The sequence below is a fragment of the Sparus aurata genome, chromosome 5 (genome assembly GCF_900880675.1).
Source record: "Sparus aurata chromosome 5, fSpaAur1.1, whole genome shotgun sequence".
NCBI lineage: Eukaryota > Metazoa > Chordata > Actinopteri > Spariformes > Sparidae > Sparus > Sparus aurata.
This window is the reverse complement of record NC_044191.1, coordinates 35,085,575-35,111,260: the sequence shown is the minus strand read 5'-3', so window position 1 is coordinate 35,111,260 and position 25,686 is coordinate 35,085,575. Positions and strand designations below refer to the sequence as shown.

Sequence of the window (25,686 nt, the reverse complement as noted above, 5' to 3'; positions counted from 1 at the left end):
TCAGGACTCTGTGGTGGTCTTTCACAGTTTGAGCCTGATGAATCGTGGCGTTGTCATCTTGGAATACGCCCTTGTGATCAGCGAAGAAAAAACCCATTGATGGGAAAACTTGGTCATTCAGTATATTCAGGTAGTCAGCTGACCTGACCAACTGAATCAACCCCAGATCATAACACAGGCTGGTACGGTAGGCACTAGGCATGATGGGTGCATCACTTCATCTGCCTCTCTTCTAACCCTGACCCCCAATTTCCACTGGATACGTGTCCGCTGCGTTGCAGCTCCGATCCGGTTTTGCTCCGCCGTCCGCCGTCCGGCAATCCCCACCGGTTGCGGTTTGAGTCCGCTGCGGCGCAGTACGGTAGACAGCTGGCTCACGAGGCAGAGGAGTTCCCACGATAATCACATGATCACTCACGACCGCAGTTATAGGTCTGTGTTATTAAAAACAATAACACAAAGTATTCCCGACCGAGGGATTAGCAGAAGAGCTTGTGTTTGTCTGTTTTTTGAGATTTGTGTGCTGATGTCAACACCGAGTGTTTTAATTTGAAAGGTAACCGGATGCTGTTTGTTATTTTGGCGCTTGACTTCCTGTCTGCTCGGTGCTAAATTCAGCTGAATTGCTGCGTCGTGCTCCGGCATCCGCCAGATATAGAAGTCCTGCGTATCTGTTCTGGACGGCTCCGGACTGCCGGAGCTGGGACGGAGCGGATACGCAGTGCAGCGGACCTGGTGGGGATTGACACATTGACCCACACAGTCCAATCTTTCTGCCCCATAGCAAACTGAAGCCTTTGTTTCAGATTGGCTTCACTGTTAGGTGGTTTTCTTAAGGATATACTTAGTGCGTTTACATGCACAGCTTAGTCGGATTACAGCCATACTTAGACTATGCTACTCAATCAGACAACTGCAATTGTCCGAGTGCACATGCCGGTGAGAAAATCGGATTATTGGCCGAAGCATGTCATACCCCCGTATGATAGGTGACGCTGTACCCTAGATGCACAATGGCGCTATTTCTTGGGGTGATTTTGGAGGAAGGACGGCAACGGCGTCTTTCCTCCGAAATCACCCCAAGAAATAGCGCAATAGTTCCAATAAGTTCTGAATAACTATTAAACTACAATCTCATCTTCTTAATTCGTACATATATTAACGAACAGTAGGATATATCCATAAAGCTTAGGTTTTCCACGTTTCTATACCTTATTCTTAAACCAAGATGAAGTTTTATTGCTTTATGAGTTTGAGGTCAGGGAGAAACCAACCCCTCCCTTTGGTGATTGGAACAGACTCTCAGAAAATCTTTGTGTTTAATACTTTGTCCTTTACCAGCAAAATGTCTCTGACATGTTTTGTTAAGATAGGAATATGTATAAGTTTTTGGTTCTACTGTATATTTTATGTTGAAGTGTGTTTTATGTTTAATCATGTTTAATTATTTTTGAATGATAAGTGATTTAGTCATGTTGTATCTTTTCCTATTGACAAAATCCCACTTTTAAGCCATGTTGAAAGTCTGGGAAATGTGAAAAAAGATCTCAAAACATTAAAAACAATAGTTTAGTTAAAATAAAGTTTTGTTAGTCTAAACTCAGATCACAGAAGGAGTGACTTTGTCAGTTCACCCGCCCCCTCCCTTTTGGTCCGCCTGCTGCAGGTCAATAAAACGAGAGACATGCTCTCTCCTCCTGCTCTCTTTCTCTCTTTCTCTCCAGAAGAAGTTGAATTAGTTTAAGAATCAGAACTTAAGAACCACCACTCAAACCACAAAGAAAAAGTATTTTTAAGACTATCCTTATTTGATGGAGAACCTTGCAGTGATTGTCTGCTTCAGAAGCCGTATAAGTGCTTTCCAACTTTTGGTGAGACTTTTGTTTTTAAGCCACGACCGGCTCTGCCCCCACTGCACTCAAGTGGACCGAAAAGTTCCTCAACAGAGTACCAGACTTCCCTCTGGCCACCGGACCGATACGACGAGCCCGCAGTCCAACTCAGAACGCTCGAGGAACCAAAACTTCAGGACTTTCTGATTCCTAGACAAAGCAGGCTGAACATCTTCATACAGCTGGAGCCACACACGTGAGAATGAGTTGGTGTCTAAGTTCTGACTTCTATCTTATAAACTTAAGAGAATTGAGATTAGAGTCTCGTTAGTATTAAAAATTACTCCCGTAATATTTAATACATAAAAGCCGACTCATAATTTCACCATCAGCCTACTATCACATAATCTTATTATTTTACTCATTACCATCTCTACATTTTCTGTTATCTGTTGTTGTTCGTCTAAATGGTCAGTTCATTTATTTAACCCTGAATTATTTAGTCAATAAACATATATAATCGTGTGTTGTTGTCTGCGCAAGTCAATTCTAATGTGGAGAACCGATGGATCTGTGTAAAGAAATCACTGATTCAGAATATGAGATTGAACATAGATTTTGAAATTGACTACATTGATTTGAAATTGATTTGAACTGTTCAAGCAAACTTGTACAGTTGGATTTTGAGTAATTTCCTTGGTATTATTCAAATAGATAAAACAACAGAGGTGGTGCCCCATTTACGGGTGTGTTATTAATCACCAGTGATTAAATACATTTATGATTAAGTAGTGTATCTCCTACAACAAGAAGGAGAATGAGAGGGAGAAGCAGTAAACTAGTAACCCAATATCACTAGACTCCCTCAACAAATGTCTCAGTTTAGTGAGTTGTTGAGTTAGGAAATAGAAATCTATTACTAGAGCATGCAAACTAGTGAAATCAAGAGGAAATTATGAATCAGTTGCTCTGTCTGTCAGACAAAATGTCATGGACAACAAGTATGTGACCACTCTTCTCTACAAGCCAATATAATCCACAGAGCCATGATCCAGACTCTTATTTTGAAATAATAATAATGTGTTGCTACTTGGAGTGTTTTGTTAAAACTGGACCTACATTTTCTCCTGATGTTTTTACCTTCGTGTAATCTCAAACTGTGTAAATCTTGCATCTATTTTAGTTAAACATTTCTGCACAATGATGTCGATTTATAATCCATAATAATGACAGTTTAAAGCTTCCTCTCTTACAAGTTAGTATCAATCAGAAACTGACAGAAGACACGAGAAATACATGTGAATGTTTTTATTTTTTTAATGCTGAACTGATTGGACCCAGATTTGTCTGTAGATTTGTAGTTACACATGATGCATAAACACACAACACGTGATTTTGATTATTCTTTAAAGGAACAGTTCACCCACAAATGAAAATCCATTCATTTCATGTTGTTTTGGTTGTTTTGTACATTTTAAATGAAGTCTGCAGCTACTTCAGTTGTTTAGCAGAATGCTGCAACTCTGTTTTACTGTGAAGCTCCAGAACTGTTCTGTGGACGACGACACTTCACCTGACTTTATATCATCAGGAGGAGGAGAGGAGGACTTCATAAATCTGCTTAGAAATCCTCAAAGAAAGGACGCTCCTCACATGTGCAGAACCTGCCTTAGAAAAATCACATTTTCAAGTTGTCTTCAGTATCACAGTGATCCAGTGATAGTTGTCTGTACATCCACAGCTTCACTGCTAACAGGAAGTGCTAACAGATAATTCAGCAACGTTTAAATGTAGTTTTAGAGAATTTTATGATGTTTTTTAAGTTTTGGTGCCCAGATACACCCGACTTTCCATCAGCATGGAGGGAGGAGATAATGACTGGATTTGTATTTCTAAGTGAACTGTTCCTTTAACTGATAAAACAGTATAAATCATAAGAGACTGTGACTGGATGGTGAGATCAGCTCAGCTGTAACCTCTGCTACAGAAGCTCTGCAGACATGAGGACACAGAGAGGTTGGAATCCAAACTGACAATCTCACTTCCTGTTTTTGATCAAGTTAAACATTTTCTTATATTATCAAACTTCTTTTAAATCAGGTTTTGTTTGAAAATCATGAAAAAATTAAACTTGAAAGAGAAATCCAACGTTCTCTCTTGTGTATTTTGTTGGTTAACTCATTTTTTTACAGCGTTTCTGATTCAGGAACTTGTGTTCAGGGTTGTATTTGGCCCGAGCGAAGCAGAGAGCTGCTGCCCGATCGCACTCACATGCAGCAGCCTGGCACTTGTTGTTGGACGCTGTGAAGACAGAAAATACACATAATACAGATTGTGATGTTACAAACACTAAATAAATTAAAGACATGACATTGAATTATTTTTTATGTATACAGTTTCTACTCCAGGAACAAACTAACTCCACCCTGGAATCTTGGGAACTACACTTGATTTTAAGGCATAACATCAGTTACAGCAAAAAAAAAAAGACTTAAGCAACAATTTGAAATATGCATATTATTAACTGCTAACTGTACTGAGCTCCAAGTGAACACGGTCAGTGTCGGACTGAACACCAGAACAATCAACAAAAATAATTAAAATAACGTTACAGGTCAGATATGCTTTTTCGATTCTGGAGTGAACTGATCCTTTAAAATCAAGCCTTTTGTCAAATTCTCACCAGCGTCATTGCAGGTTTTCACCACCAAAGTGTTTAAAAACACCACAAATTTGATGCTTAAATTTTTGAGTTAAAGGGACAGTGTGTAATATATCAAGTATTTAGCGCCATCTAGCTGTGAGGTTCTACACTGCAACACTCCTTTGCTCACCCCTCCCGTTATGAAGACGTTGGAGACGTTCCGGACGCTACGGTGGCCCTGACGGACAAGAAACCCAATTTTCAAAATATGGACTCTTTCCCAACAGCATCGAGTATTTCTACTGATTCAAGTTATGAGGTAAAGATGTAGTTAGTTATTAAGGCTATAAAACTAGAGGTTCCTTCTCAGTTCGGCAGTCAAGCTAGCTCTGAGCAAAAACGCGTTTAGCCTTACTTCGTAGTACCACGTAGTGCTTTGTGTCCCTCTCTGCAGTCCATAGCTTTTTCAAAACCGGAAAGACGGCAGCCTCCATAGAGCTTGCCCATAGAGCTTGCCCGTGCTGTGTATATTCAGATAGGTAATTCTTCGCTCAGGAGGATAAGTCAGATTGTTGGCAGAGGTAATTGTACACCAATGAGGACTTACTTATGAACGAAGACGTTGATTTGAGTTAATAGATTACTTCAATCGTTACACACTGTCCCTTTAAAGCATCCTGGTTCAGTCTTACCTGAGCAGGTCGGCTGGTGTTCTGTACAGGTGTACCGATAATAGATAAAATATGGCTTGAGATGTGGCCAGAAACTCTTGCATTCAGGATCATTCATTTGTGCTTCGTAGCAGTCATCATGAACTTTGCAGCACCTGAACACAGAAGGAAAGAGTGCATGTTTGAGAAAGTCAAACATTTATTTAGTTTTTTAAAATCTTGACTGAAAAACAACCTACTGGTCCAGTTCATCCACAGGAGTTCCCTGCCCACCGTAGCCGCAGTAGCAGCCGTAGTTGTCGTACTTTAAAGCGAAAAGAACATCAGGCTGAACACACTTGATCATGTTGCGAAACTGCCATAACGAACGCGACTCCTGCTGACCGCTGACCGTGCAGGCTGCTGAGGCACACAAACATGAATATGGATCAAATCAGCAGAACAGAGATTAAAAAACATCTAAAAGTGACATAAAGATCATTTCATATTGTCAGTTCTTTTCTTACCAGTGAGAAGCAGCAACAGCAGAGGACCTGACAGGTTCATGACTGCAGTCAGAGATGGTGAGGATGGTCTGGATGGTGAAGATGGTGAAGATGGTCTGGATGTTGAAGATGGTCTGGATGGTGAAGATGGTCTGGATGGTGAGGATGGTCTGGATGGTGAGGATGGTCTGGATGGTGAGGGTGTTGGTGCAGCCGTTCTTATAGAGCAGCAGGTGAGAAAAAAAGAGAAAAGATGGAGAGTGGGTGTGAACTTTAAAGGATGACGGACCTGATAATCTGTCTGTGTTGGTTCAGTTCCAAGTGTGACAATTAATAAACAGACTCACTGATCAGAAACATATCGAACAGATGTCAAACCAACGTCTGTGATGACTTAAAAAGGATGGGTTCAGAATTTAAGTTTTTACAATGTAATGTTAGACTTTTGTTCAACTTCAGTCACAGACGTCTCAAGAAGATTCTTTATGATGCTGCTTGAAAAAATGTTTTTTTAGTTAATATCTATATATAAATATAAATATATATACATATATATATATATATATATATATATATATATATATATATATATATATATATATATATGAATATAAATTATTTAGCTTTGCTTTATGTATTTTAACATGTAAACATTAACTATCTGAAGAACAAAAAGTCATTCTAATAGTATAAATTCAAAGATAGAAATTACTGAATAACTTTAAAACAAGATATTTCATCTCATCTCTCCAAAATCTAAGATTTTAAATCTTGGTGATCTCAGAAGTGTTTTGTCATAATTCATCATCTTTTCTCAGTGTGATGAACATTTTAGCTGCTCGTCATCTCGTTTGATAGAGTGAATACACAGATGTTAGAAGTAGCTCATAGAGTTTATGAGGACCGATTAAAGCACGTGTTCAGTGATAAGAGCTATTAAAATTAGTTCTGGTTAAATCCGGGACCTGACAGATTGTCAGCAGCAACTATTTGATCAGGATCAGGAACATCCTTTGTCTCTACCAGAGAAATGTTGTGTAATAATTAATTCCTGTCCTTGTTCGTGTCCATACCATATGATCGCTGTAGACTTCTCAAGAAAGAGGGCGTTTACTATCCATGAGAGGACTGATAAGATTAAGTATTACACAGCATTTCTCTGATAGTGATTAACGAAGTACCAGATGCTGAATGAAATGGCGCTGGTCCAGATCTTGGAGGTCCTGGATCCTCTTCCATCAGGATCTGGTATAAATTCAGCCCTGATGACACTGATCACACTCTGATAGTCATCATAAACTATATGAGCTATTAAAACTGCCCTTGTTATATTTATCCAACAAATCCTTCAGTGTCTTTATCTCTAAATGTTTTCACTGTCTTTTAAACGGTCACTTGTGATGTCCAGGTGACGTCCTCACAGGGTTCAGAATTAAAGTTTTTGCAATATAATGTTAGACTTCACAGGCGTCTAAACAACTTATTGTGGTTCAAACATTGATCCTGATGTTAAATCTCGGTGATCTCAGAAGAGTTTTGTTATAGTTGATCATCTTTTCTCAGTTTGATGAACATTTTAGCTGCTCGTCATCTTGTTTGATAGAGTGAATACACAGATGTTAGAGGTAGCTCATAGAGTTTATGAGGACCGATTAAAGTGTGTGTTCAGTGACACTGATAAGAGATATTAAAATTAGTTCTGGTTAAATCCGGGACCTGACAGATTGTCACCAGCACCTATTTGATCAGGAACATCCTTCATCTCTACCAGAGAAATGTTGTGTAATAATTTATGTAATCGCTTCTGTACTTCTTTTACTTTCCAGTGAAGTTCATATCATTGTGTAAATATTATGATCATTTATTGATTTATATGATAGCGTCCTAACCAGGACAGGATAATAAGATCACATATTTATCTTGTAGTGACAAAGATGGTGCCAGATCCTGATCAAACTGGCGCTGGTCCAGATCTACGATGTCCCAGGTTCTGTCAAGGATCTGGGTCAAATTAATCTCTGATGCCACTGATCTCACTCTAACTGGTCCTCATTAAATACACTGCACAGCCCATTGGACCACCTTCAGCTTTGATTACAGCACACATTCACTGTGGCATCGTTTTGATGAACTACAATATCACATTTATTTCCGTCCAGAGTTGCATTAACTTCTGGTCACAGTCTTGTAATTATGATGGGAGAGATCTTTGAATTCGCCCGAGTCATCAGCGAAGAAAAAACCCATTGATGAGAAAACTTGGTCATTCAGTATGTTCAGGTAGTCAGCTGACCTGACTAACTGGATCAACCTCAGATCATAACACAGGCTGGTACAGTAGGCACTAAGCATGATGGGTGCATCACTTCATCTGCCTCTCTTCTTACCCTGATGCTCCCATCAATCTGGAACAGGGTCAATCTGGACTCATCAGAACACGTGACCTTTCATGAGTCCAATCTTGACATGGACAAGAAGGAGAAGGAGAAGCATTGAACTAGTCACCCAAAATCACCAGACTCCCTTAACAAATGTGTCAGTTTAGTGAGTTGTTGAGTTAGGAAATAGAAATCTGTTAATACAGCATGCAAACTAGTGAAATTCTTCCTCCTCTGTAAGTTTTTGGGTGAACTGTTCCTTTAACTGGTTTGTAAAAAGCCTGTAACCTTTCAGTGTAACTGTGAGATAAGCAGCTGCAGCCTCTCAAACAGAAGCTCTGCAGACGTGAGCAAACAGACGCGAGGACACGGAGAGGTTGAAATCCAGACTGACAATCTGACGGCTAGCTTTTATTTTAATGCAGCATTTATTTCTTTACAAAGTCGAACTTCCACAGATCAGGATCGATTCACAAATCATCAAGAGATTAAACTCTGAGAAGAAATCTGGTGTGTTGTGTTGTGCTGTGGTTTGTGAACTCAGTTGGCACACTGGGCTTTCTTATCCACGTTCTTGTTGTCGGGGTTGTACTGGTTCTGAGCGAAGCAGTGAGCCGCCACCCGGTCACACTCGCACACAGCAGCCTGGCACTTATTGTTGGTCGCTGTGGAGACAGAAACGAGCGGCGAAATCAATCACAGCGGCTCAATGATCAGAAAACATGAAGCACGTAAAGAGATAGTGGGGTTATACACACTGAACACCAGAGTGCTATGAGATTTACAGCTGTTTAAAGGGACAGTTCACTACAAAATCAAAAGTAGTGTTATTTGTCTGTTGTAGAGTTTTTAAATATGTCTCTTTAAAAGAATTATGACCCGTTACTCAAGATGATCTGCAGAACTTCTCGTGAGCAGTTTGATGTTGGAATTATTTCCTTTCTACTGAACTTCAAACGCCAACAAAGGCTGCGACCAATGATTTATATTTATTTATACTTTCTTGGCTAATCAGATGATTATTTTCAATTAGTGGTTTGGTCTATAAAATGTCGATATAAAAAAAAATATCCAAATGTATCAATTAATAATCTAAATAGTTGCAAACAGATTTAGTTGATGACTAATAGATTATAAGTGGCAGCTGCAGGCCGGTTTCCAAAACTTTGCACCTCAAACTCAACAATCTAGAAAGATAAATAACACTCCAGGTTTTGATTTTGGGGTGAACTGTCCCTTTAAACCCACCAGATGTTTCAGTTCACTGACTATTGTAAATACTGGAGCTTTTTTCAACCTGCCAAAAATCACTTTAAAGTTTGTTGCCTGACGACCAACAGTTTGTGTCGAAGCACCTGGTTTATTCTCACCTGAGCAGGTCACCTGCTGATTGGAGCAGGTGTGATCGTAAACCAGAACGTAAGGAAGGTCAGCGATAGCCGTGCATCCGGGAGTCAGTCTGCTCGCTTTGTAGCAGTTGTCATGAACTTTGCAGCACCTGAGATCACAGGAGGAGCGAGTGAGTGTTGGAGGAATACCACATTTCTTTTTTTGTTTTTAGAAAGATGACTGCACCTACATGTCCAAGTCGTCCAGAGGAGTTCCCGTCCCCCCGAAGCCACACCAGCAGCCGTAGTCGTTGTACAGTAAGGGGTTAACACCAGGCTGAGCGCACTGGATCATGCTCCCAAACTGCCATAAGGCTCTTGGCAGCATCGCACCGCTGACCATACAGGCTGCTGAGGAACACAGATATACAGGAACAAATCCTGAAAATTGCAAAAGACATAACGATCTTTTCATGGGTGAATATTGTCAGTGTTTTCTTACCGGTGAGCAGCAGCAGCAGAGGTCCTGACACGTTCATGGCTGCAGTCAGAGAAACTATGATGTTGGTGCAGCTGTTCTTATAGAGTGAGGGGGAAAGTGAGGAAAAGAGATAAGACGTGGGTGGGAACTGAAACTGAACAATAAGCTGACAAAGCTTCTATGTTTGGAGAATCTAAAGTGCTGTATCGTAGACAACCGGACTCTGAGTTTCAGAGGCATCAGGGCAACTTGTGGGTCGATGACCCGACCGGCCTTCATGTTAGTTTCTAAGTCTAATGAATGAATGAATGGTTGTTCAGCTGTCTGTGGAGAGAACTCAGTACAGGACTGTAGGAGGATGATCAGTAATGTCGTAGTCCACCTCCTCCGTTCGAAGACGGCCGGTCCATCTGTCTTCTCTGGACAAGATGGTCACATAGTGTCCTCGCAGGAACGATTTGTCTCCTGCAGATGTCAGTGGACAGATATTTGGAGAAGTTACAAGCGTGAGAATCTGTTAAAAAAAACATATAATCAAGTCAATACAACGATTCCTTTTTCTCAAAGACAGACATCTTAAGAGGAGCAGTTCAACCTGGAAGTATAAGATGTCAGTCATCTTCTCCTCCGTCCACGCTGATGAAAGATTTTAATTTCTTGGGGAAATGTTCCTTTAAAGAAAGAGCAGACAAAAAGAGAGGCAGCCCCCTTTTTTATTTTACATTGATTGGTCGACTATCTGTCGCTGTCCAATCATGACTGAGGTGTGGTGCATTTATGGACGACACAAGAATTGATGACGCTCTGATTGAATCTAATAATCGATCTTCTTTTCTCTCTCTGAACATTTTAGCGCTGAGCTGCTCGACATCTTGTTTGACACACCAGAGACTTTAAAAGTGAAATGTAGCAAAATCTGAGACCGAGTGATGTTTTAACTGCTCGTATCGTTGATGAGGTGTGAGTGTGTTTCTTGTTTAATATTTAAAAGCTCAGATTAAAGCTCTGAGACAGCCACAGGAAACACAGCGATAAACAGATGATGCAATGAAAGTCACATTTTGGCTGCTATGCTACATATATCTGTATAAAATATCAAACATAACGTATTCCCTAATCAAGCGCTCCCTAATCTATGTGCTCTGTCCCTCCTCTCTCTCTGTTCTCACTCTGGTTTGTGTTTTTTGTCTTTAAATAACGCTGAATTTAAAGCAGCTGTTTAAACAGACGCCACCTGCAGCAGTTCTCACGACTTTCCACTGCACAGGATGACTCCGGCTCAGAGTTCTGGTGTTAAATCTGAAGGATTCAATGATGTAACACACTCCACAAGAGCTTAAAGTGTGTGTATATATGTCCTGTATGGATATCTTTAACTATGTGTATTATACATCTCTTTACATTCAAGCTGCATAATCAGGACGGACGGCTCGACCGCTGGCAGCTGGTCAGACCGTAAACCAGTTACCAAACATTTTTGGGCATCACTCAACAATTCATGTTATAATTATGATACATTTTTTTTACACAAAAGTCTGAGAGGATGAAATGATGAAGTTACAGTATTTGATATCCAGACGTTCGAAGGTTTAACGCTCTGTGACATCATAATGTTCTGCCTGTTATTCAACACCACAGCTCAGGAAAAACCACAAGGACAAAAATCCAGTATTTTAATGTCTGTCATTTTCAGCACAGTCAGGATAAAATGTCGGCAGTTAACGTTTCTGCAAACCACAGATATGTTCACCACCACCACTGGATGCTTTTAAGGAGACCTCAGGACAGATTCCAACAGGTATTTTAAGCCAAAGCATGATTTTCCCTAAATGATTTTTGTGCCTCAACCAAACCAGACCATAAGCACACATTGTTACAGGAAAGTGTGATCAAAGTTTTATTGTCAAACAGAAGCTTCACACAACTTTGACTCCTTCGTATGATCTAACTTCTCGTAATTACAGAAGAACTGATTTCAAAAACATTTTTTCCATCTTCTTTCTTTCTTGTGGGTTCAGGAGCTCTGAGAGGTTCACTGTCTCTCATCAGGACCTGATCTCACAGATGAACCGGTACGTCAGGTGACAGTCTGCGTCGTTCCACATCTTGCGTTTGCGTTTTTCAGATCCGTGAATCTGCCCGCAGTCCTCTCCGTTCTGTCTGTAGTCCCAGTCGTCAGGCTGGCCTTCATCCCAGTAACTGAAGCCAAGCAGAGACAGAACGATTTATATCTATATTAAATAATGTCTCTCTTTTCTTCTTCTATGAGTACTTAAACGTAAAAATCCTGTACGATTAACAGCAAAAGCAATAACTGAAGATTTCCAGTTTGTGCAAAACCAGATATTTCAATGAATTTTTATCAGATTAATTCCAGTAAATGTGGCGTCAGTTCTTCACCCTGATGCTTGTAGCTTCTGTTCAGGATTATTTTTGTTAGGTTTATATCTTAAATAACAGTTTAGACCGTTTAAAGCCGCTACAAGGAGCTGTTATTTTATGTTGGTTCTGGCGCCCCCTGTGGACAAAATCTGAGCTTAAAACTCTTAAAGATCTTGATCTTCTACTGAGTGCAAAACATATTTTTTGCTTTCTCTGTTATTTTAATCACAGCTGTGTAAACATCAAACTTTAATTCTACTGACTCATTTTTGAGCCGGTTTTGCACCACAGTCAACATCCAGTTAGACTTTCAAAATAAAGCTTGCGGCCCCTGGTAGAGGCTGGAACCCCAGGTTGAATTTGTATATATATATATAGTGAAACACATCAAAACAAACATTTCTCTGTGATGTCGTCATGTTGTACAGCATGATATTTGTCTCACGTTGGGGTTGAGTTGAAGTCGGTTCCATCCACCCAGCTCCAGTGTCCCTCATTTTCTCGCTCCACAAGTCCGATCCAGTAGTTGTGCTGGATTTCAACTATTTTCGAAATGTAGTCCTCGAAATAAAACAACAGCAGCATGTTACTTTTAAGCCTTTTCACACACTTACAATAAATGGAACCAAACTGGTGTAAACTGAACCTCACCAGTTCCTCCACGCTGTTCAGAACCACCAGGTGTCCTCCGTTTGTCCGGCACTTCTCCTCAGCCTGACTCCAGGTGACAGCAGCAACGGACAGCAGGTAGCAGCTCCTCTGGAAAGACACCCATCCCTCCCTACATGCTCCTGGAGTGGTGAGGATCAAGAAAAGAGTCAAGCGGGATCAGTCGAGGAGAAAACACCTAATGTTATCGCTCGTGAAGTATTCTGTGTTTACCTCTAACTGGGGTGATTTTCTGCAAGAGGACCTCCTCCACGGGTGCAGCACCTTTTAGTTTGAAAACCTTTAGTTGCAGCAGGCATCAATAACACAGCTGTATCATCGTATCAAGACCTGAAACCTTTTCCTGACCTGCAGTGGACGATGAACCTGCTCCTTTATGGCTCATTCGCCCCAGGTGACCTTTGACGTCGCTGATTTCCTTGCTCAGCTGGGAGACTTTTAGAGAATTGTCACGTGATGAGACAAGAAAAGTTTGATTTATCGATCATATTCATCTTCTCTATCGAAACAAAACAAAAGGCATTTTTGATGAGTGTTGTCTGCTCAGAGCCGACCAGATTCTGCTCTGATCGACGGGAGGAGAGCTCAGAGATTATTTTTTAAACTTCTGGGATTAAAAGCAGATTTATCTTCTCTCCTGTTTATCAGCCTGACTGCAGCAGTGATCGGCGGAGGTGACCTCCAGTGTCGAGTGTTTCTGTTCTGTATCGTTGACTGCTGACTGGAGCTGGAGGGGAAATGGACTTTACTCAACCCAACTGCCCGAATAAATGTTGGCAAAGTATGTTTCTGCAAAACCACAGGTAAGTTAAAACTTTACATGATTCTCAGGCCTAGTTTAACTGATGGTTTGGGATGGCAGCCGACCGTCTGGTAATCCCACAGTGTCAGTTTTTGGTCCTTTAAACGTTTATTGTTGTTGTTAGCATGATTTTTAGCCGTCTGCCAAACATCTTCATGATGCCTTGGGTCGAGTCTGAGTGATGAAACCTATCAAATGTTACTTGGGCTCAAACGTTCGCAGTCGAGGAGTTTTATTCTCGTTACTCTGACGCTCTCCTGGAACTTACAGCGACCAAATGAAATGCACCGTTACTCTGAGTGAACACACCTCAACAACATATAAAACAAAGGGTCAAGCAGTTTTTAGATGTTTTACTGCAGAAATCTTACATATTATATATTTTAAAAAAACGTACATTTAATGCCGGTGACCATCAGTAGAATCAGCAGCAGCACCACCAGGACTGTGTAGAGGGCGTAGGCCACGGACGTCTTCACCCCTGCAGACACACACAGACTTTATCTCAAAAGTCTGAGTTGACTTTTGAGATTATTGGCTCACATTCAAATGACATTTTGTACCTCCTGGTTGTGTAGACATCCTGTGAACCCCTTGAACCGGGCCGTTATCAGGTGAGCTGAACCGCTGATACTGAGCGTCCATTACTGAAAGAGATTTGTTTTTCAAGGTGTTTCAAATTAATTAAAATATTTACTCCTCACTGTTGCAATTTGTCGAAGAAAAGCTGACACAGTTCAGTCAATCCTTATTTTGCTCATCTCAGAGTGCAGCTTCAAATCAGAGGTCAACTAAATCTGTCTTGTTTGTTTTAAAGCTAAATGTGTTAATAGTTAACGGCTCAATAAATAAAAGAGGATTCTGTTATTATATACTTTACAATGCATATACATGTTCAAAGAAATGCAGCTGATTTCATTAAATAACTCACTAAATGTATATTATGATATAAAAGCTTTGTCTTCACTGATAAAGATGATTTAGCGTTCTGATTATTTACACACATTATACAGTGATTAATGCACATTACTACACATTATGAGAATACTTCCCAAGATATTAAAATAACTAATAAAGTCTAAAACAAAGTAAAAAGTGAACTTTTATAACTTACCGTCATCAACCAGAATACATCTGAATCTCTGTGGCTGGACTCTGACCATGAGATCACAGAATGTCCTCCCCTTTAAAGAGAAACGCTTCCGAATGTAAATAACAGGAAGCTTTTTTTTTTTTAATGTGCCAATTCGAATACAGTTATTATTTATCAATAGCAATCATCCCATAATCAGACAGGAGGAGAGAGTTTGCAACAGAATGTGAGGTGTTTACATGGCTGTTTTTTGTTTTCTACATTGTTTTATTCACATTAGTTTTTTAAGGCCTGAACAATCAAACTACTGGTGAACTATTAGAGGATGTACGAGAAATATGATTCATAAAGGACATTTAAACTCCTGGAAACATCTGTTTAATTTCTTGAATACTGGGATTGCTGAAGTCAAACAAGTGAAATAACTTTTCACTATTCACTATTAGTAGCCTATAACACTCTTTAATCAGTGGACTGCAGGTCTGCTGATATGGTCTTAAATTAATATTGTGATATTATACATGATATACATGTATGTACTGTATATCTTTTGAAATTGAGCCATACATATTATTAACAAGTCTGATTGTTGTGCTGACACAAATAAAATGTTTTCTCAACTCCCATTTTATGATATTTATTGACTTGTTTTATTTTAGAAAGTCACTCCAGGACTGTCTACAATTTTATTGGTTTGTTTGTAAATCTACCAAACAAAAAAAGTTAAAAGAGGTATCAGCAGGAAACAATTTAAATATTTAGATTTTCAAAACACTGCTGTGAATGGTACCTTAAATTGATCAAAATGCAGGACAGGCCTATATATAAGTAGTTTGTTCCTGTTGATTAAGCCTGAGCAGTCAATACGTAACACATACACTGTTGACTTTGTTTATACAATCTATATTACTTGTATCATGTGTGACAGTTAAAAAATATACATATATTGCTACTTAATCTCCTTTAAAGTGCTTCATAAATGTTCGGACTGGGTGGCAAAATGGTATTTGGCCAAAAATCGAAATATTTTTGATCAAATACCTCGAGATCAATATTGGGGGCAAGGTAGTGTGATCTAAAATAACGCAGCAGCAGTAACTCTTTGTCTGCTGACTGAAGAGTATATATTTCATTATAAATATATACAGAGTACAGCTTTCACACACCTTAAGATCGATGAGGAGAAGACGAGGGCCGACAACATCAGGAAATTAAACTCATGCACACTCAGGTTATCTTTACTTATCTTAGATAACAAGATGAAGGTCTAAGTACCAAAACATTGTTGTCAATAAACGTGATTGCAGAGGAAAATGTGCAGGAGTTTTTTTTTTCCTGATAATAAATATATAAAAATATATATTAATGTAATGCCTGTTACACAGTGACAAACATAAGTTACACAAGTGTAATTAATTTTTGCACAAAAAAATGCCGCATAACACAATAAAGCAACATGTAATATGACCTTTTTAACACAATGATTGATAGTCATCAATAATGTTGATTGCTGAAACTAATCAGTGACTAAATTGCTCATTACAATTAGGCTCATATTCTAACATTTCATTCCTTTATCATGTTTTATATATACACATTTCACTGTTGTTGTTTTTTTGTTTGTTTTTTAAATTGTATTTCTTTTTTACACATAAACAAATCCATATACATTTATACAATAAACAGCCAACACAACAAACAAAAAATATATACATATATACAAATACATAGATAGGGGAAATCATATAGTTGTTTATAATAATTTATAATATTCCAAGGTTCTTATAGCTTTTCTGTCTTTCATATTTTTTAGTAGCTGCATGTAATATCTGGTTTCTATTTAAAATTCATAAAAATGTGTTGTTGTTTTTTTGGATGACCATTTGCATTTATGGATGTAATATTTTCCTTGTAAAATAAAAATATTCAACAAAAACAGTTCCTTTCCCTTAAGTTTGTTTTAATCATAAGTGAGAATGATGTCTCTTTTTTTAAGTTTAAGCTTAATGCCTGTCACACATTTCACTGTAGAACCCCCCAGTGACGTCAGAGCTGACCTGAGGGTTTCCTCTCTGCAGTTCTCAGTCTCGCCGCTTGGCGCCACGGCGGCGCTGTCTGACCTCCACGTGACTTACTCTGTACAAAGTGCTTCCGGTCTGCGCGTGTCTCAGAAAAGCAAAATGGCGGCTCTCGGACGGCTCTCTCAGGCGCTGCTGCGGTCTTCTCTGACCCAGAGCCGGCGTCAGCTCTCTGCTTCTGCCCACGATCACGGAGAGCAGTCAGGTAACCGCATCGCTTCACTCTGAGTTATGAATTGTGTTTGATCTCATTTGATTTGACAACAATTTGTTAGTTTTTCAGCGTGACCTTGCTGAGCTAGCGTTAGCTTTTAGCATTAGCGGTTAGCTTAACATCCTTGAGCGGGCATCTAGTAGAAGAAGCTGCCACAAACAGCAGCTCTTTAACTGTAATCCTTTGTGTTTTTCGTCCTGTCAGCTCATTAAAACTTTGATTCTCAGTGTATTTGTGTAGTTGCAATTTTTTAACGTGACTGGAAAGTGTAGGTGTCACGTAAATACGTCCTGTTACCTAAAGAGCAACAGCAAAGAGTCACATCAGGTCAACGAGTATCGAGTTCTTCTGCCTCCTCCGTGTTTATAATACAGCTCAGCGCAGTTTACTTTACTGGGAAGGGAAGAAACTACAGTTAAAGTTAAGAAATCTGACAAATCACATTAACATAATACTTTATGAAGAGACAATGGTAAACGTAAACAGTGTTGTCACTACCAAAATAAACGTGTACATACAAAAGATTAGCACAGTAAGATATATTTAGCTTGTATGTATGTAGTTTATGTGCTTTTAATGATGTACATGAGACAACTCAGCAGAGATAATGTTGAGGAGAGGTGTTTATTAGACCTATAAAAAATGTGAATGTGGTTATTAATACTCAGTAAAAACATCAAATTAATAATATTCAGCTAGTTAGAGGCTCCTGTGTCTTTTAAAGGCAGATCTTAATGCTCTGGGTTGAATGTCACCTTAGTTAACAGCATGCTAACGTAGCATAATATGACTTATGTGGGACCTTATAGAGGTCTTTAATGTGTTGTGGTAAACTGGGTACAAAGTCTATCAGAGCGCTGCTTCTACTTTGATCGTCACTAATCAGCACATTTATCCAATCACACAGCTGTAGAAGAATGATATCGCCACTGCTGTGTATTTTTATATAAATTGTTTCTGTAGCTGACGTTGAACCTGTTTTAACATCGTACGATTATGTTGTACAGTGAATCACATATGAGATCTGTGTCTTCTGCAGATTCATATATTTTTGTCTGAGATGTTGATAGTTTTGTCGGGCCTTAACTGGGAGGTGAAGGACTGAATCAGGAAACTCTCAACCTCAAGACTACATGTGTCTTCTTGACAGCCAGAACTTTAAAAGCTAACTCTGGTTTATAGATCAAGGGCTGCCCACAACATGATGATAACTACATAAAAAGACAAATAATATGTAAGCAAACATTCTGGAGAATTTGATAAATGATAGAAACACTGACAGTCTGTCAGAATCCTTGGAATTTACAGGAAAATCAATTACTTGATTTTTTTGGGACATATTCATACAAAATAAAGTCATATGAGTTCTTTAGTAATTAATGACATTCATACAGCTTTAGACGGTCTACTCTAATAACTCATACTTTATTAACAGCTGGTTTAAAGACTATCGGGCTGCAAATTACACGTCATTTTGTCAAAATGTCATTTTACCTGAGACATACTGCTCACAGTATGATCTCTGAAGTAAGCTTCGTCTTTACTGATGTCCTCTTTAACATTTGTAAGGATAATTGATGTTGACTTATACAAAATTATTAATAAAACTTGTCTTCAAAAGACAACGAGTCTCGTGACAGTGTTGCAATCTGCAAACTCGTCTCCCCCCATTTGAAGATTTTCATGAAATTGTATTTGTTTCTCTGTGCAACATGCAGCAGGTGATCAGATCCATTTTCCTTAACGATACGAACTTATCATACATGTGATATGTGGGTGCTCACATTATTATCGTTACAGTGAATGTTCCTGGTGTGGACGGCCCTTTTTAAATGTAACATACGTAATTGTTTTCTCCGCATATCTATATGATTAGTATATTTAAGAAAGTGGCGTCCTACACTCACATTTATGTTTGCTGACATTTCCTCAAGTCAAATTTTCAGTGCAGATATGAAACCAAGTAACGAAACGTGTCCCAAAGGAGCGTTGTACGTCTGAAGACTAATTTAATTCTCAAGTCTTAAACATATACAATAACTTCTTGGTAGTTAAATTCCACATTATGTCTCCTTTTCCAGCCCGGACCTGGAAGATCCTGACCTTCGTGGTGGCGCTGCCCGGTGTGGCGGTGTGCATGTTGAACATGTACCTGAAGGAGCAGAGTCACAGCCACGAGCAGCCCGAGTTTGTCCCTTACAGCCATCTTCGCATTCGCAGCAAGGTCCGACTTCATGCTGCTTCAGTAATTCACACTCCAGACTGACTGTTTTAAAGGCATTTTGACTTACTCATGTGTTTTGTTTTATGTTGTAACTCCCACAGCGTTTCCCCTGGGGTGATGGCAACAAATCTCTCTTCCACAACCCACATGTGAACGCCCTTCCCGACGGCTATGAGGGTCACGATGAGTAAACCCTCAGAGCTCCAGACCTCCTAACTGGCACCGGGACCAGTCCTCCTCCCTCAGCATCTGTTACTGGACCACTCCTCATTTACAGTTTACACTCTATCTTTGTTCCATTCGTTTACCTCTGTGCTCTCGACACGGGGCACCTGAAACAACTGTTTATTTGCTCTGGACCATAAAACAAAATGTCTGTTAAAAACTGAATTATCATTAATAAAGTAATTATTATTACCTCGATTTCACTGTTTATGTCTTCTGTGTCTGAGGTATTTAAAGGAAGAAGCCTTTCACACGGTCCAAACAGTAAAGCTTTAGGTTTAAATAATAAATATTGATGGCTGAGTTCCATTTAGCTGCTTCAGATTGAGGCTCCTGGTATGGTGCATACAGGTTCACTCTGTCAAACTGTACACAAACATCTTTTATGTTTTTAATAACAACATACTTGGTTTTTTACCTGTTAATGTGGGACAAAATACAGCTGGGATTCTCTTCCTACCAGTGTGAAGAACGTGGTTAATAAACAAAACAATGAGATTATTTTGACAGATGTTGCAGCTGCCAATTAAATCTGTGATTTGTAGGAATGATCATTATTGCATCACATTTTCATTCACAATAAAACTATTAAAGTCATAAGTTTGTGATATTTGGTCAGGTCTGAACCAGACAAACATGTTTTGTCGTCCAGTTTATCAAACGATTGCAGCGTCTGTGATTTGGATGATGTGATGGGCCACACTGTCATTTCTAAATATCTGATTAATTCTGCAGCTCTGCTCAAATGTAAACAGAAAACATTGATGCCACATTGTTACGACCAGGGTGAGGGGAAACCCTGGTGCAACAAGAAAATGAGACTCCCCACCCCTTCCCCTCCTCCAGGCACCGCAGCAATAGCGTTTTTAAATGATTTTATTAACAAACACAGCTGGTACACAATCATGCATGCTGGCAGTCTGGGACAATGAAGGAGAGCCTGCAGGAACTGGGAGGAGCCGGCATTTAAACTTACAGCTCCAGGAAACTGCCAATCAGCTCCACGGGGCAACCTACAATCACAGACACACCTGCAACCAATCTCACACACATATACACATAATCGGCTTGTTTTCCCCGCATTAGAGATGTAAATATTTTCCTTCAGCGTGTGAAAATTGAAGCTATAAACCTGAGAGCAGTGAATCCAGCTGAGGCTGACGACCACCGAGCAGACTGGAGTTATATCAGTTGGAATCATTCACGGATTGTATATTAAATATTCTTAATACAGGAAGAACATGCCGTGCCTTCATTTCTTTGTATTTTCCCCCAATTACAATAAGAGATAGAGCCAGCAGAGCGCAGAGAACATGTTGAGGGTTTGAGGGATTTAAATGTGATTCTTCTTCTTCTCTGCTAATATCAACACGGCGTCTGTCCGCGTGTCTGTACCTGTTATTCTTCAGACTAACCCTTTATGTGTAACAATGGTTAATGCCGTCTTGTTTGATGTCTGCACCACGTGACTCTTTGTTCCCGACTCCACCTCTCTCACGTGAACGCGCCATAAGCCGAATTAGAAAATCCTGGGTTAACAAAGCTCGCTGATATCCGGGTTCTGTAAACCGGGTCTCCTCCACCTGTTCCCGCCGCGCACGCAGCTACGGATCACCTGACGCGGGTCGGATTGATCTACCGCGTCGATTAATCCCGGCTTTGTTCCGGCTCACGTCCTGCAGGTGACGATCTGATTAATAAATCTAGCATTGAAACATCTCGGATAACTGCGCGTTCACGCGTCGACATAAAGGGGAGACCAGTCGAGCTCCGAAAACCGGATCGCATCATGAACGCAGACAGAGGTGAGGAGAGCTCATCACACACAGAACAGCACATTTATATTAAGATAGAGTTTTGTCACTTTGGACTCATACATGAAAAAAAAAAACATTTATATTTATGTGTTTTTCAAATAGATTTCCAGATGATGAGAAAAAATGAGAGGGCTCATTTTTTCAGCCCCAAAGAGCAGGAAATGATTTTGAAGTTGTATGAAGAGGAGAGAGAGATTCTGACAGCCAAGTCCAACACGACCAGCGCCTCCAAACTGAGGGAGGAGGCCTGGCAGAGGATTGCTGATAAAATAAACACGTAAGAATTTAATTTAAACATGTTTTTCAGCCTCATATTGTGACTTCAACCTTTCAAAAGTGTCAAGATCAGACTTTAGACTTTTATTTATCCCACATCGGAACATTATCCAAAGTACAGGACTTAGAATACTAAAAAATACCAAAAAAAAGATTTGAATAAGAGCGAAAAGATCAAATATAAAAAGGACTATACGTTATGTGCATTATATATACATGAGGCAAAAATGTGCATTATATTCATTTAAATAAAGTGTCAGAGTTTTGCCTTGTTCAGGTTGGATGCATAAATAAATAGTGTTTTAATACAGTGTTTGAAAATAAACAGACTCAGTGTATGAATCTGAATATGTACAAAAAATAAAATAGTATTGTTGCACAGGATAATTTCTCGCCACTGACACATGTTCTGCTCCATCACCTCCCAGTGTGTCGGACAGCGGCTACAAGAGGTCGTGGCAGCAGGTGAAAGTCAAACACAAAAATATAGTGCAAACAGGTAACCAGGTGTCTGCAGATCTATATTATCAGAGGTGAATTGTCCAGGTGAGTGCTTAACGGCTCAAATTTATCCTCATGCAGCAAAAAGGAGAAGGGCCGGGATGTCGAGGAACGAAGGAGGGTCTGCAACACCGTCACTGACCTCTGCAGAGGAGGACGTGCTGCAGCACAAAGACAGCAAGCTGAGGGTGGAGGTCCTGCCTGGAGGGGCCTGTATAGAACCTCTGACTGGATCGGGCAGCTCTTTTATCAGTGGTAGGTGTGCTTCACATGAGAGGCTGCTGTAGTCCAGGTATGAGTGTCCCTGTTTCATCACATACACAACTGTGTGTACAAAGAAGAAGAAGCCACAACAACTACAACTAAAAATCATGATATCACCAGACCCCCTTAACAAATCGTCTGATTTTAAGAATTGTGAGTGAGGAGACGCTTAACAAACTCTGTGAAAATTATTTATGATTAATTCTGAATCATTGTGTCCTTGTTGTAAATTCAGCATTAAATCTTTCAGCTGAAGTTGTTTGTCTCCTTGTAAAAAGTGTCAGTTTGTGGCAGCATGTCTGTACCAGCCTGTCTGCTTCTGTGTCTAAAGTGCTAAAGTCTTACCTGCCAACATTGATCAGCTGTTTGAACACACTGTTTACACTGATTTCACCATTTACACTCCATTTATGAAAGAAGAAACATGTTATTGATCTAAACATGTCACATGTTACAAAGACACTAAACAGTAACAATATAGGCTACTTCTTTGTCCCCGTGGAGAAAGTCCCCAGACTCCCTTAAAAAAACACTCAATTTAGTGAGTTGTTGAGTTGGAGACACTTTATAAACTTTGTTAAACTCTGTATACAACAAAATTTTAACTATTTGGGCCTTCTTGTAAATCCGGCAAATGTTACACTTTCAGTTAATTCTTTAAGTAAAATTTATATATATCTGTATGTCCAAGTGCTTATTTGAAAATATAGCGAGAAAGTGAGACTGAACACAAGTGGTCACTCAGGACGTATTTTTAATACCAGGTCTGAATTCTCTCTCTGATTTAAAAGGTATTTGTCATATTGTAATCCACTCCTACAGTCTCAGGTCATCCCGTCCTCCTCCTGCCTGTAACAAAGACCGAACCAGACAGCTTGAGCAGTGACGAGACGGACGTCAGCGACTCTCATTTCGAAGGGGTAAGTTCTTCTGAACATGTATATTTTTGAGATGTTTGTCTGTGAATAATTATCATCTGGACTTTTGTTTTGTAGGATTTGAACAGCAGCAGCGTCCAGGAGAGGGCCACCTCCACATACGCCACATCTGGTGGCAGACATATAGAGGTGAGGCGTATGTGTCACATGTGGGTTAAGGTCATGATTAGTTTAAGAACAATGTAAGAATACGTGTTGTTTAACTTGTTTTGCAGAGGCAGACAGACGACTTAAGAGCTCTTTACTGCAGCTACCTCCGAAAGGAGATGGAGAACCGCGACCAGCAGATGGCATTCAGAGCGCTCAAAATGAAGAAGTTGGAGAAAGAGATCTTGTTACTTGATAAACAGCTCATGTGACCAAGTGACGAAAATACTAATGTTTTTTTTATATATCACACAAATGTTCAACTTGTTTAATTTAAGGTCAGATGATTGTAATGAATTGCTTCAGTCATATAAACTCTTCCGTTCCTGAACCAGTGGTGAGGATAAATACATGGCAGCCATTTTCCTCTGACGTCACGCTTGAATGTTGAGATGATGTTGAATGATTGATCGTATAAATCTGAAGGGAAATCAGGTCGAATTTCAAATTTAAACAACATTTTTACGTAGCTAACATTAGCTTTCAACCACTTCCTGGCTAACATTAGCATCTGTTAACATCCACTGTGTTTAACTTCCAGACTGAAGTCAACATGTCAAAGATGAGCGCTGATATTTACGAGTTAATTTACACTTTTCCTATCATATTATTTAACACCATCAAAATGTAAAGTTAGCTAAGAGGTGGTTGGATGCTAACATTATCTGTATATCCTAATGCAAGCTTATGGGTTATTAACAAATATGTTCTTTTATTTGGAAATGTGGCCGGATGTCCCTCCTTATTTTCACTTTCCGTTGTCATTTCAGGTGTTTATTATCAGATTTATTATGTTTATACGTCCAGACAACCCAGAACACAGCAGCGTTACGCTAACCGCGTCTCTAAGTCAATGTTTTTTTTAACGGGTTTTCAGTTCAATGCCTGAAATAAGGTCTATGATTAACACAATCGTAAGATATGCTCATGTTTTGATCTATGACATAAAATACATTAGTAAACACATTTTGAGTTAGAGCATGTTGGCGTGTCTTCCTAACAAGTCTACGAACACTTCGCAGCAGTTAGCACTTCCTCTGGTTATATCACCATTTACTTGAATTTGTTGAGTTGCTTTTTACTTCCGGTGATTTTATTTATGCTTCGAAAATCACAGAAGGGCTGCTCATCTGTGAAGATGATCTTGTACCATAAACCTGTCAAAGAGTTTATTTTCTGCAATAATCAAAACAAAACCCCACAGGCTTTCTGTTGTGGGAACCAGAGAGATGCTTTCCTCTTGGTTAGCCTACAACAGAACATCTAAAACAAAGTGTCAGACATTTTCTAATTGTTGTAGGATTACTCTGTGTATTAATTGCGGTCAGACTGAGGCACTGTTTGCATCTTTGGTTGTTTATTTCCTGTCCTCGTCTGAGGAGGAGACGCCTCACAGTGCAGTTCAGAGCAGGAGGGTGATGGAGCTGCGCTGCCTCAGGAGGATTCCTCCATCACATCATGAGTTACAGCCCGGCGGTGCTTCTGTTGGCTCTGATTTACACTGAATGAATCAAACGTCTGTCTTTAGTCTGAGGCCTCTTAAAACCACATGAGAGGAGCAGTGATGAGTAGTGAAGGAACTCTTTCTGTCGTGTTCATACTCACAACTCCAGGAGGCAATAATAACAAGTCAACATAAAGAAAGTCATTACATTTAATTTGTGGTTTCAGATGGTTGCAGCCGCTGACAGGCGACGTCTGATGGACACCAGCAGACATTTAATATTGTCTGTTTGGTCTGTCTGCAGAAAGTGACGTAAGGTAACTTATTTGTCCTGTCAGACACTTTCTGGTGTCTTTGTGTGTATGATTTGGACACATTGTGGACAAACTCCATGATACACCTGTAATCAGGTAATGTGAGGTAGATTTCTGCCACCAGCACAGGATACATACAGTGTTTGTTTGTAAAATGTAAATTATGGGACTAAGCTACCTGTAAATGTACACTGTTGAAGATGTCCCCCTCTAAATCCCAACAGAATAATGTAATCGGTTCATTTTAATTCAGTTTTTTTTATCATAATAATCAAATTAATGTTACAATCACACCTGATGATAAATATATATTTTTTGTACAGTTATTTTTGTTTTTCCATCCTTGTGTTGTATTCATTTATTTTTGCTCCACCCTCAGCAGCTACATTAACATTTTAAACAACATTTTGTCTCTAAAAGCTGATTGAAACAATAAATTCTACAATAACAGACAATAAACGTTTGTGTCGCCTTTATTT

At 39.5% G+C, this 25,686-nt stretch overlaps 5 protein-coding genes across 6 annotated transcripts; 2 read left to right on the top strand and 3 right to left on the bottom strand.

The window, feature by feature from the left end:
- Nucleotides 1-4,005: 4,005 nt before the first annotated feature.
- On the bottom strand, nucleotides 4,006-5,693 carry LOC115581747 (phospholipase A2, minor isoenzyme-like). Its single transcript, XM_030417073.1, has 4 exons — nucleotides 5,654-5,693; nucleotides 5,387-5,549; nucleotides 5,169-5,302; nucleotides 4,006-4,133 (listed from the first exon to the last, which is right to left on the bottom strand). Exons 1-4 carry the CDS (start codon nucleotides 5,691-5,693, stop codon nucleotides 4,006-4,008), a joined length of 465 nt encoding a protein of 154 aa, XP_030272933.1.
- Nucleotides 5,694-8,387: 2,694 nt separating this feature from the next.
- LOC115581783 (phospholipase A2) lies at nucleotides 8,388-9,892 on the bottom strand. 2 transcript variants are annotated; one of them, XM_030417174.1, is made up of 4 exons: nucleotides 9,841-9,892; nucleotides 9,590-9,749; nucleotides 9,381-9,508; nucleotides 8,388-8,675 (listed from the first exon to the last, which is right to left on the bottom strand). In XM_030417174.1, exons 1-4 carry the CDS (start codon nucleotides 9,875-9,877, stop codon nucleotides 8,551-8,553), a joined length of 450 nt encoding a protein of 149 aa, XP_030273034.1. In that variant the 5' UTR covers nucleotides 9,878-9,892; the 3' UTR covers nucleotides 8,388-8,550. The 2 variants fall into 2 exon arrangements, with proteins under 2 accessions (XP_030273034.1, XP_030273035.1); XM_030417175.1 differs by having other exon boundaries at nucleotides 8,473-8,675; nucleotides 9,590-9,746; nucleotides 9,841-9,886.
- Nucleotides 9,893-11,692: 1,800 nt separating this feature from the next.
- Nucleotides 11,693-14,856, bottom strand: LOC115581781 (C-type lectin domain family 4 member E-like). Its single transcript, XM_030417172.1, has 8 exons — nucleotides 14,787-14,856; nucleotides 14,236-14,319; nucleotides 14,070-14,153; nucleotides 13,219-13,305; nucleotides 13,084-13,134; nucleotides 12,853-12,992; nucleotides 12,647-12,762; nucleotides 11,693-12,018 (listed from the first exon to the last, which is right to left on the bottom strand). Exons 1-8 carry the CDS (start codon nucleotides 14,833-14,835, stop codon nucleotides 11,865-11,867), a joined length of 765 nt encoding a protein of 254 aa, XP_030273032.1. The 5' UTR covers nucleotides 14,836-14,856; the 3' UTR covers nucleotides 11,693-11,864.
- A 2,035-nt stretch (nucleotides 14,857-16,891) lies between these two features.
- Nucleotides 16,892-19,704, top strand: cox6a1 (cytochrome c oxidase subunit 6A1). Its single transcript, XM_030417176.1, has 3 exons — nucleotides 16,892-17,048; nucleotides 19,139-19,281; nucleotides 19,383-19,704. The coding sequence occupies exons 1-3, from the start codon at nucleotides 16,946-16,948 to the stop codon at nucleotides 19,470-19,472; spliced, it is 336 nt and encodes a 111-aa protein (XP_030273036.1). The 5' UTR covers nucleotides 16,892-16,945; the 3' UTR covers nucleotides 19,473-19,704.
- A 1,052-nt stretch (nucleotides 19,705-20,756) lies between these two features.
- On the top strand, nucleotides 20,757-25,658 carry LOC115581782 (uncharacterized). Its single transcript, XM_030417173.1, has 7 exons — nucleotides 20,757-21,311; nucleotides 21,426-21,600; nucleotides 22,028-22,098; nucleotides 22,182-22,355; nucleotides 23,187-23,284; nucleotides 23,360-23,431; nucleotides 23,518-25,658. Exons 1-7 carry the CDS (start codon nucleotides 21,296-21,298, stop codon nucleotides 23,659-23,661), a joined length of 750 nt encoding a protein of 249 aa, XP_030273033.1. The 5' UTR covers nucleotides 20,757-21,295; the 3' UTR covers nucleotides 23,662-25,658.
- Nucleotides 25,659-25,686: the final 28 nt, after the last annotated feature.

Bases quoted from the DNA above. Each gene is read 5' to 3' on its own strand.
- LOC115581747 (XM_030417073.1), bottom strand. From the start codon at position 5,693: ATGAACCTGTCAGGTCCTCTGCTGTTGCTGCTTCTCACTG. The intron at 5,550-5,653 runs GTAAGAAAAGAA...TGTGTGCCTCAG, and splicing joins GCTGTTGCTGCTTCTCACTG to CAGCCTGCACGGTCAGCGGT. The intron at 4,134-5,168 runs GTAAGACTGAAC...CTGTCTTCACAG, and splicing joins ACACCAGCCGACCTGCTCAG to CGTCCAACAACAAGTGCCAG.
- LOC115581783 (XM_030417174.1), bottom strand. From the start codon at position 9,877: ATGAACGTGTCAGGACCTCTGCTGCTGCTGCTCACCG. The intron at 9,750-9,840 runs GTAAGAAAACAC...TGTGTTCCTCAG, and splicing joins TCTGCTGCTGCTGCTCACCG to CAGCCTGTATGGTCAGCGGT. The intron at 8,676-9,380 runs GTGAGAATAAAC...CTGTCTCCACAG, and splicing joins TCAGCAGGTGACCTGCTCAG to CGACCAACAATAAGTGCCAG.
- LOC115581782 (XM_030417173.1), top strand. The intron at 22,099-22,181 runs GTAACCAGGTGT...ATCCTCATGCAG, and splicing joins CAAAAATATAGTGCAAACAG to CAAAAAGGAGAAGGGCCGGG. The intron at 23,432-23,517 runs GTGAGGCGTATG...CTTGTTTTGCAG, and splicing joins CTGGTGGCAGACATATAGAG to AGGCAGACAGACGACTTAAG.
- cox6a1 (XM_030417176.1), top strand. From the start codon at position 16,946: ATGGCGGCTCTCGGACGGCTCTCTCAGGCGCTGCTGCGGTCTTCTCTG. The intron at 17,049-19,138 runs GTAACCGCATCG...CTCCTTTTCCAG, and splicing joins CGATCACGGAGAGCAGTCAG to CCCGGACCTGGAAGATCCTG. The intron at 19,282-19,382 runs GTCCGACTTCAT...TAACTCCCACAG, and splicing joins ATCTTCGCATTCGCAGCAAG to CGTTTCCCCTGGGGTGATGG.
- LOC115581781 (XM_030417172.1), bottom strand. From the start codon at position 14,835: ATGGTCAGAGTCCAGCCACAGAGATTCAGATGTATTCTGGTTGATGAC. The intron at 13,135-13,218 runs GTCAGGAAAAGG...TCAAACTAAAAG, and splicing joins AGGTTCATCGTCCACTGCAG to GTGCTGCACCCGTGGAGGAG. The intron at 12,763-12,852 runs GTGAGGTTCAGT...TTTTATTTCGAG, and splicing joins TGAACAGCGTGGAGGAACTG to GACTACATTTCGAAAATAGT.